Genomic DNA, 11,364 nt, shown 5'->3' with positions numbered 1-11,364 from the left:
GATAGCCTTACTTGTTTACATAGGTGAAGTTAACGTTAGCCTGTGATTATAGCACATCATGGCTCGAATAGCATGCCAATTGTTCATTTCCATAAATTAGCTTTAACAATCATGCAATAATTTCATGTCATTTAACATCCATACATGTTGTGTTCATTTGATCGAGCAGAGTTTTGTACCGAAATATATTGAAATTAGATACATAAATCACTACAAGCACTGTTATAGTCACACCATTTCTTAAGTTGTGATTGGTAGCTACCTGGTAGGTGTGCAATTCAAAATGTCTCCGCTTTTATGCTACTATGCGTGACGTCATTAACAATGAATCAATAAAAACATTAACGTAAGGTTATTCATAACATGGCCGTGACGGCATTGCCTGGGCGAACGGATCTATAATCCTTCCTTGCAATTAGGGATGCAAATTATCGATTAATTCATTAATCATTAGTTGATAATCTTATCGATCGACTTTCGATTAATTGATAAGCGGCGTTTTTCACCTGAGTTTCAGTGCTTCAATAGGGCCTTTAAAAATAGGCCCTATTATTATTATATTACATTACATTATGATAATTCTATTCTATTCTATTTTACATTGCTCAAGTAATTATGCATTAGGAAAAGAAAGCAGAAAAGTTTTTTTTTATGGTATAACAAAATCCATTCATTAATTTAATAAAAAGAAATAAATTATGGACTGGCTCAGTTCTTGCATTTGAAACAGACATAAAACAAAAAAGAATAGAAGAAATTAAATAGAGCCAAACAGAATATTATTGAGCCTATAGATTATGAAGAAACTGCATCTAGGCTATTACAAGCTAAATAGCCAACACAACTCTCTGAAGTTTAACTCGCGCTCACGGTAGTGAGGGATAGAGTAGTTACATTCTTAATGACAAGCCATCAGGCAAAGGTAAGCTAGCCCGCTAACGAGCTAGGTATCTAATCATTAAGCCTGAGTGAGCTAGTCCGCTATCAAGCTAAATAGCCAACTCAACTCTTACTTACTTACTTACTTACTCTCATGAGCCAAACTCGCGGGCACACGTTAGCGCGGGAGTACACAGAGATATTCACATTCATAGCAAGGTGAGCTAGCCCGCTAACGAGCTAGGTAGCTAACTCTATGAAGTCTCAGTGAGCTAGCCCGCTAACGAGCTATTAGCTAACCTGAGTTTTAAGACTATAAGCGATAACTCGCGGCAGTAAGCGAGAGAAGGTATAATACAGTGTAGCTGTGATTTTAGGTTGACCAGGTGAACTGGTGGTGCCATGCAGGACAGAAGCATGCACGGTGTTCAAATCGTAACTGAGTGAGCTAGTGGAACTATTGTATTTCAATACCGCATTACACAGAGAACATTTGTTTTCAACCGGTCTCTCGCGCTAGCGCCCTCTAGCGATTAATCGTGATTAATACATTTTGATCGAGCAACCTCTTAATCGACAATTAATCTAAAGTCGATTAATCATTTGCATCCCTACTTGCAATTAATAAATTAATTCTGCTAATGATCATCCAATCTGAATTTGATGGTTATTAATCAACCATAGTGTTATGGGCATTTTGGAGGTTTCCCTGTGTGTGTGCCGTTTTTCCTGTTTCTGCAAGGTGGAGAGTGGGCATTGTCCTGGACAAATTGCTGTGCGGGACTTCTCCCCTTTTTTAAGCCAGTCTACCCCAAGATGGCTGTCGTTCTCACTATCCTCTGCTGGATTTCGTGACGTTCCTTGCCTGTTCCCGGCCTGGTTCGGCGTTCCCTGGCCTTTAGAAACACTGAGCAAACCACAGAGACTATACTTCGGAAGACCCTACGCGTCTTACACGCTTTTCCATTCGCTGAGTTGTGTTCTGGCGGTTTGTTGTTTAAGTGTCTGCACTTTTTCTAGCTTAGGGTTAGTTAGCCAAGGAAGTTACCCAGAAGACTCACCTTCTTTTTCCTGCAGTTAAGATGCAGAGACCAGTTATTTATTGTGAGGCTTTCTTGGATGTCCTTTTGTTTTATCTTCTCCTTTTGACGGCAACCGCCATTGTACTTTTAATAAAAGTGGTATATTAAGCCGTAACTCGGAGTCTGGCTATTCTGTTCTTCAGGTCTGTCGTAACACATAGCTTACACATTGTGTTCCTTTGAGCCAGCGGTGATTTGCATTATAAATATATTGAGATTTGATCCACCAGGATTGTGCACCGCGTGTATTTTTCAAAAGTTGTTACAGACTTGTGTTGTAACTATTGCGTTCCCTGATAGTTGTGCAACTTAAAATTAGCATAGCTTTTATGCCCATCAACAGAGTCAGAACGAAAAGTGTTACTTTCGTGGGTTGTTCAGTTTCCCCTACTTGACCAAGCTACCAGTGCACATTTTTATAAGCCCAAATATTTATCAGAGCCCTGATTTCACGTGCCGACCAACTCCAATGATTCTCAAATTTGTATTGTCTGTTAAGGTTATTTGCGAGAGTGTCAGTTTGATAGTGACTACTTATATTCTTTTGGCGCTGAACCTCTCTTATCGCAATAATCCCACCTTTCACATTGACACTGCCTCAAGCACCAGTAAGCCCTGCTTGGCCCAAGGGTAATCGACTGAGAAATATATTATTACACACACACAACTGGCCCTAACCCCCCCCCCCCGAGACACAATCAAGCCCTAGAGACTGAACCGGACTTGGCACGCACAAGCTCGCCCACACAGACACACACACACCACTTTTACACGCACTAGCTCGCCCCCACACACACACTTTTATACACTAGCTCACCCAGGTTTGGCCCGATACATTATAACAGACATACAAACAATCCATCCCCATCACCACTGAACCAGACATACCTTGTGAAACACTGACACTGACCTGCTTCAGTCTGAGCAGAACACACACACACACAGACACACAGATACAGACACACACACACACACACGAAGACAGTGAGGGTGTTACCTGTGGGTGCGAGGGCCTCGGGCAGGTGGGTGAACTTCTCATTGCAATAGTTCCCCTCACAGCAGCAGAAGAACACCTGGGGGTTTTCCTCCGTAGCTACGCATTCCTGTCTGGATACCAAGAGCCAATAACATACAATGAGTGCAACACATCTATCTCTGTAAACTTCAAACCAATCTCGGACACATAGCCGCAGGCCCTGGCATAGATCTAGTAGACCCTTGAGTGAACGGGTGAATTGGATGCACACACCTGTACTCACTCACACTTAACCAGCACACAAACATATCAAAATATTCAAGCAAGCAACCAGGTTGTTGGCAGCAGTTGAGGTATTACACTGTCGGGTATACTGCTACAAGGAAACCAAACACTTTGACACAAGGCAATACTGAAGTAGGAGCTTCTGCCTCTTCTGTGGTTAACTCCATTCCATTTAGGCACCAAAGCAGTGGGCCAATCAGTGAAGATCCAGTTTTAGCAGTAGCAGTCCTGGCACTGGTCGTAGCAGTTGAATTTAATAAAACACAATTATTTCTGCATATTTGTTTAGTTTTAATCATTCTGTTATACTTATCGCTTTTTCTGTCTTTCTTCTTTTCTTTCTTTCTCTCACTGTCTTGCTTGCTTGCTTTCTCTTTTTCTTTCCCTCTCTCTGTCTGTCTGTCTGTCTGTCCATCCATAATTCTTTTTGTTTGTTTGTTTGTTTGTTTGCTGTTTGTTTGTTTGTAGCTCTGGCACCTGTCGTAGCAGTTGAAGTCATCGAGCCAGCAGCCCTTCTTGACGAGGCGGATGGTTCCGGAAGAGTTGAGCCAGGAGGCGTAGCAGTGCAGCCGCTTGTCCTTTTCGCCCTCGCAGCGCTCCAGGCCGCTCTGATTGGTCCGCTCCGTCCGCCAGTTATCATTGTAGAACACACACTCCCGAGTCTCCACCTCCCCCTGACTGAGCCCTGCGTGACAAACACAGTCTTACATTACTAAACAAACAAGCAATCAAATATAATTATCATTGTAAATCACACACACCGAGATAGTTGCATACCCTAACCTGTGCAATAACGCGGATAACACTTCACCCGACTAAATAATTTTTTGGCTATCCTGCCACCTGTTGGATAAGTAACAAACATAATCTAACTAGGTGCAGAGCAGCGACAATCGCAGCCTTTCAGGTTCAAAATGAGTTGATGGTCTTAATTGTGGGCACTTTATCGAGATCTAGGAATAACCTGACTACTACGTTCCTCTGAAGAGTATCTGTTATCTCCAAAGCAAGAGATGGCAGTCATGATTGTAGTCATTAGTGTTACCTCCGTGGTGGACTTACCTACTTAGTGCTTTATAATCAAGTGAACTTTGTAACTCATACGTCATTCTAATGTCAGCCCTAAATGTTTATATAACTATTATTATTAATCATGTTAATTTTAGACCTCATATGCAATAGTGCTATAAACATTTTGCTGTATTGTGCATAATGCTTTGATTGTTATTATTATTATTATTATTAGGCTATAGGGGGAAAAAAGTGAAAAAAATAGTCGCCAAAATACCTTTGTTTTTATGTTTATCAATACATTTTCAATCTGTTGTGTTCTTGTATGCTATTAAAACACAGTGTGCTCGCTGTTGTTTGAAGACAGATGGGCAATGAATGCAGTGTTATTACAGGAAAACTGCGAAACAGCAAAGATGGTAGCGACACACATAACCTGCCTTCACTTTGTCAAGGTTTCTCTGTTTCCCTGTTATCTTATGACAAGATGATAGACAGACAAATCAGCACTGCGATAACAGTTCAAACATGAAGCTTAATTCTTCTTACACAACCCTATGTGAACATCTAGAAACCATCCTCATCCATTTCAAACGAAAACACACATTAAGATACTGTTTTTCATACATTTGGTTGAACTGAAAAGAATGCAGACCCTCTGCGTACCCGTTAAGGTTGGGTATTTAGCATGTTGATGTTTTTATCCCTTCCGGTCAGGTGACAGGTCTAAACAAATCAGATTCCAGAATTACTTCCTGTTACCACCTTACAAAGGTACCATGCCGGTTTGGAGGGCTGCCATGTGAGACACTTCAACAGCACATACAGTCATGGACGAAAATGTTGGCACCCTTGCAATTCTGTCAGATAATGCACCACTACTCCCAGAAAAGAGTTGCAACTACAAATGCTTTTGTATTCACATGTTTATTTACTTAGTTTGCATTGGTAGCCTAAAACACAAAAAATCTGACAAATAATGCCAAATCTGACTTTATTCCACATAAAACTAAAAAAAAGGCCGGACAAAATTGTTGGCACCCTTAAGAAATAATTGTATTTTAGGCATGTAATTCTCCTTTAATCTTTATTTTAACGCTGGTAATACAGAAATCACATTTGCAACCACCTTAAAATGGAGCAAAGTTGACTCAACCTTTGTGTTGTGTGTCTGTGTATACGCGCTGAGCATGGGGAAAAGAAAGAAGAGCAAAAAATTGTCTGAGGATTTGAGAACCAAAATTGTAGAAAAGCATGGACAATCTCAAGGCTACAAGTCCATCTCCAGAGATCTTAATGTTCCTGTGTCCACTGTGCGCAGTGTCATCAACAAGTTTACAGCCCATGGCATTGTCACTAACCTCCCTGGATGTGGAAGGAAGAGAAAAATTGATAACAGAATGCAACAAAAGATTGTTTGAATGGTGGATAAATAACCTAGAACAACTTCCAACTAAATTCAAGCTACCCTGCAGACAAAGGGTACAACGGTGTCAGCTTGCACTATCCGTCGCCATTTGAATGAAATGGGATGCTATGGTAGGAGACCCAGAGGACCCCACTGCTGACACAGAGACCTAAAAAAGCCAGACTTGAGTTTGACAAAACTTTCTTGGGGAAGCCAAAATCATTCTGGGAGAACGTCCTGTAGATAGATGAGACCAAAGTAGAACTTTTTGGTAAAGTAGTTTACAGACAACGAAATGAGGCCTTCAAAGAAAAGAACACGGTCCCTACAGGCTAATATGGTGGAGCTGGACCGATGTTTTGGAGTTGCTTTGCTGCTTCTGGAACCTGATGCCTTGACTATGTGCATAGCATCAGGAAATCTGAGGACTACCAAATCATTTTTGGGCGCAATGTAGGGCCCAGTGTCAGAAAGTTGGGTCTCCGTCAGAGGACATGGGTCTTCCAGCAGGACAATGACCCATAGCACACTTCAAAAAGTACCCAGAAATGGTTAAGACAAAGCACTGGAGAGTTCTGAAGTGTCCGAGATGACTCCAGATCTTAATCCCATAGCACAACTGGGGCATGATCTCAAATCAGTAGTTGGCAGAAGGCACCCTTCAAATGTGAGAGACCTGGAGCAGTTGGCAAAAGAAGAGTGGTCCGAAATTCCAGTAGAGAGGTGTAAGACACCTCATTAATGGTTACAGGAAGCAATTGATTTCAGATATTTGTATTTCTTTATTTTTAAGGGTGTTCTCCCCATTATAAAGTTGAGGGTGCCAATAATTTTGTCCTGCCCTTTTTTTAGTTTTATGTGGAATAAAGTCAGATTGGGCATTATTTCTCAGGTTTTTGTGTTTTTACAATGCAAACTAAGTAAATAAACATGTAAATGCAAAAACATTTGTAATTGCAACACTTTTCTGGGAGGAGTGGTGCATTATCTGACAAAAGTGCAAGGGTGCCAACATTTTCGTCCATGACTGTACATCCTCCAATTCATTTTCAATGGGAAAATAAGCAATTAAAAGCGCCAATTAAAACAAAACTATTGGACCTATCAACTAGCTGAGTACAAGCACACACAGGGCATTAGGGCGGATCTGTTAGGGCTGCAACGGAATCACTATCGTGAAGTGTTGAAAAGGTGCCAAAAATGAGCAAAATAATATTAATCTTAAAAAGCACAACATGTGCCTAGGTCACGTAATAATCCTGGATCTTTAAACTTCTGCCTCAGCTTTGAGACAAACCAACCCCCACACTCACCACTCACTATATACCACACACACACACACACACACACACACACACACACACACAAAAACGTGTGTGTTTCACATCTCCATACAGCACTGAACTCTCAGCACACACACACACACATTATTACAATAGAAAACCAGAATCCAGTCTAAACTCTTGGTGGTTTTCTTAGTGACATAACACCCCCCCGCTCACACGTTCATCATCTCCAGAACTTAAGAGATCCATATGGAGACCCGGGTTCTGGGGGTTTTCTGATGATGGCTGATGACATTAACCCTTTCAGTAAGACCAAGCCCAGATCTGGTACAGAGGGAGCTGCTGTGAGGGACTGCATTATTGCCCCCATTTCCCAAGGTGTCAGACCACCATGGTGAGTGCAGACACGCCGCATGCTGTGCGGAGCACCTGTCTCCCCAGCACCTGTGCCACTGTCGGCAGAGGAGAGTGGACTTCGGGCAGCCACATTCCCCTGAAACACCACCTCCTGCAGTAAGGATCTTTTGTTCTTAACCCATACACAAACTCAAACACCACCTACTGCAGTAAGGATCTTTGTTCATAACCCATACACAAACTTAATGAAAGTTGATCGCTTTGACTGTTGGCAACTGATGCACACAAGTTGGTTTGATTAAATCATTCTTAAGTGGATATGGGTCTCTTCTACAGTCTACTTCAATATCTATATTATCTAACAATTTAAAGTACAACTGAGCTGGGTAATACCTATATTAGGGCTGATTATGACTGAACTTTAATGTTATCTTGGCCAGGGGTGAAACAAAAACAATCGCCAAATATACCCGCTTTTGTTTGTTCTACCACAAAAATGTAAATGTACAAAAAAAAAAAAAACGGCTTTGTTTAAAAATCTCCGTTGTAGCCTACCATACTATGGTATGAAAAGCCTTTATGTCAAAACGCTGACCGTTCAGTGAACACTGACCAACACACTGGCAGATGTATCGGGAGTTGTTCCATAGATTGATAGTTGTCTCTCCATCAGCCTCTATGCTCGTTAGCTGTGCTATACTAGCTAGGTGAGCAACCGGTCTAAGACAAACTGAATAGCTAACTGGGTTACTACACAAAAGAAAGTATCCGTTTCAAGATGAGTGAAAACATAACTTACTTAAGTCGTTCAAGGACCCACACACACTACAGTAACCTATTAATCGAAGTGCTGAAAAGATCAGGTTGCGCTTGACCAATTCAACGTATACGCAGGAGATAACAATGAAGTGGGTGGGTTGGTGACCAGCTATCCTTGCTAGCTTGTTGTTTAATGTTAGCAAGCAGCCCAAGCTAGCTGGCATCTAAAGTGTAAGTGAAGCCACCCTTATGTATTCTATTCCTGCTACTGTATGTAGGATTGCAGTGAATACAATTAACCGCTGCCATTTGTCTTCGTTCTTGATAAACGTTTTATATTCCGTTTGGAGCCAGTTATAGACCCTGATCTACGTTAGCTCATCATTTGACTTCTTGGCCACTAGCAAACTGATGTGGGATGCCAGCAGCAAATCACTTCCAATGCTACACGCTTAACTTACCTACGCAGAAAGTTCCCCAAACGAGTGCAAAAGTCAGCCAGGGATCATACATATTCCTTTAGTGACGGCGACGCGTGACAGGTCAGGTCGGTTTCCTTCGCAAACATTTAGAGGTGCTCAGCCCTTACACGCGAGCTAAACAGGGGACCCACCGGGCCTCCGGCTGTGACTGTGCTAAGCTATTAGCTAACTGTTGGATAACTTACAGCGAGTTTATCAATAACCACTGCTCCAAACAATCACACGGCTGAAGCTGCTGGAGCCATTTAAAAAGCAACTATTCGGCAGGAACAGTACTGGAGTTTTCATGTCTACGACACTGAGCTGGATATTTAACAGGAAACGACGCCAACTTCTCGAGCACCAATTTATTTTCTTGATATGTTAAAAAACACACCAGGCTACCATTCCCTAGGTGCTGGACTGACACACCACACACGAGTAGTAGTGGCTCCGTTCAAAATGGCTCCACCTCCACGAACAACAACAGGAGCGGTAGCGGCCCGCTGAGGAAACCCGGATGTTTGAATACAAAGAGAGAGTAGCCTAATGTCCAACACTTTTTCTTCTTCGCTCTCTCTCTCTCTCTCTCTCTGAGGTTAACCATACCTCTACTGATTGTATGTTAAAGATATTTCTATAGATGTGTGATGTATCTTTTGACAGTAAGTGCATCTGTTACATTACTATTATTAATTAAAAATAAGACCTGTTTTTGTGTGTGATGAAGGCCAGAATAGTTTTATTATGATGGGCTGAATATTTTATTAAATATTTGACCCATGGTAATAAAAAACTATTGACTCTTGATTAGGCGGAATCACTTTCACATTTGAGTAAACTGGCAGAATTAAAAAACTATAGGGGCAACAAGATGGTCACAACTGCTTTCCCCTGTGAATTTCTGAAAGGCATTTCCTAAAACAGTCACACAATCAACATAATCTATGGCACTATGGGGAATATTTTACAAAGCCATTACAATACACTGCCTGTTCCATTACAGAGTGGTTTACACAGGGTCACAATAAAACGACATATACATGGAACAAATAACACACAACACACAAGGGGAAGTTAACATAAAAATGTAATGCAGATAAATCATTTGAAATGTTTATACTGGTAGTGTGTTTATTTTATGAACCACAAGGCGTATATGCAGACTTGATCAGTACGGGGAATGAAACCCAAATGCACACATTAAAGGATTCTATTAACAGAAGACTTTGGCATTCATGCCCCACTGAACCCAGTCAGACACAAATACAGGATAAGATGGAAGATATATCCACGGATGGCATAGATTTAGATGGGGGTAGAAGTGCAATGAATGGTGAGTTGTGACCTCAAACTGAATAACTGACTTAAGTTTAACAGGAGTGTAACTAAGAGGTTAAAGGGGACATCTGGAATAGAAGGTCTGTGTGAATGTGTGTGTGTGTGTGTGTGTGTGTGTGTGTGTGTGTGTGTGTGTGTGTGTGTGTGTGTGTGTGTGTGTGTGTGTGTGTGTGTGTGTGTGTGTGTGTGTCTCTGTGTGTTTGTGTGAACTTATCAAACGGCACCTACCTCAGGCCTGCCAGGAGTCTGTGGGACTACATAATTAAATCCAAGAGTTGATGTAATATAAAGCAAATTCTTCACCTTGGAATTCAGCTTACACTGTTGTAGAGCTTACCATGAAAAATACAGATAATGTCCAGGACTCACATCAATACAAAAAAAATAACCATCTAACACTGCAGTTCCACACTTTGGTCACTAGAGAGTAGTAACACACCGGCCATGAGCTCCTGAGACTGTGTGGCTGTGAGAACAAAGACAGTGGGGTGTGGCCTGTTTATGTAGACACTCCTTAGCAATCAGAATAACATTCAGGCTTGATGTGATCATGTGAGCAGCTTTTGATAATCACACCTGCTCCTCTGTGTTACACTAGCAAACAAAAAGGCAACAGGCAAGGCTAGAAAATCAACGCAGGTATATTTAAACTAATATAATATGTCTACTGACATACCTGACATCATTTATATTTAAACTAATATAATGTGTCTACTGACATACCTGACAATGTGACTGGTTGGCAATGACAAAAGTTTGGTTCTCCACAGCATTTTCCTTTCTATTATGTTTGGCTATTCTGACTCTCACAGAGCTACAGATACCTTTGCCATTGGACATGTACTGTATTTGATTTGTTTTGTTCACTGAACATGACTGTTAGGATATTATATATATATTTATAGGGTTATTCCGTAGTTTGTTTTGCCACACCATATAAGGGTTATTATTAGTATTGCTTCTCAGAGACATAGGATCTTGCTTGCATTACTAATCATTTCCCTCTTCTAACTGGGCACCGTAATCACATTGATTCACACATAATTACAAATACATTGGCCTCAACATAGCCACACATGCGACTATAACACTTAAACTTTCTATTTGGTTTGGCTATTCTGACTCTAACAGAGATACAGATATATTTCCACTGACACTTTCCTTTTCTATTTTCTACTTTATCAAACAGGCTGAACTCTACTCAGGTCACTGTCTTGGCCAAGCTGAGTCCAACTGCAGTATGAGAAAAAGAAAGTGTAATAACAGTAGTGACACATATGAGTGTCTATGGACAGGGGTTAAAGTGGGCCGGAACGCTCCGGTACTCAGTACCGGCACCTCAGATAAATTAATAAATAAATAGATTCTTACATTTTTTATTTTTTTTTTAATGTTAAGGCCAGTCCACAGCAAAGATTTGCGACGAGACGAGACGGTTTTAGAACGGCGGTAAGTGTTTAGACTGTTCCAGTCAGAGCGAGTGCATGTTGGAGTCCAAGGTGAGATAGTAAGCTAAAGA

At 41.2% G+C, this 11,364-nt stretch overlaps 1 protein-coding gene across 1 annotated transcript in view; it reads right to left on the bottom strand.

The window, feature by feature from the left end:
* Positions 1-10,528, bottom strand: part of LOC308363444 (activin receptor type-2B-like) — a gene marked incomplete at its 5' end in the record, with an annotated part of 20,963 nt that extends 10,435 nt beyond the window's left edge. Inside the window, 4 exons of the mRNA XM_080836253.1 lie at positions 2,959-3,068; positions 3,700-3,907; positions 10,258-10,311; positions 10,522-10,528. Coding sequence (XP_080692379.1) covers positions 2,959-3,068; positions 3,700-3,907; positions 10,258-10,311; positions 10,522-10,528 — 379 coding nt within the window. The remainder of the gene's footprint in view (positions 1-2,958; positions 3,069-3,699; positions 3,908-10,257; positions 10,312-10,521) is intronic.
* Positions 10,529-11,364: the final 836 nt, after the last annotated feature.

Source organism: Sprattus sprattus (genome assembly GCF_963457725.1).
Source record: "Sprattus sprattus genome assembly, chromosome: 4".
NCBI lineage: Eukaryota > Metazoa > Chordata > Actinopteri > Clupeiformes > Clupeidae > Sprattus > Sprattus sprattus.
This window is presented reverse-complemented; position numbering and strand designations above follow the sequence as displayed.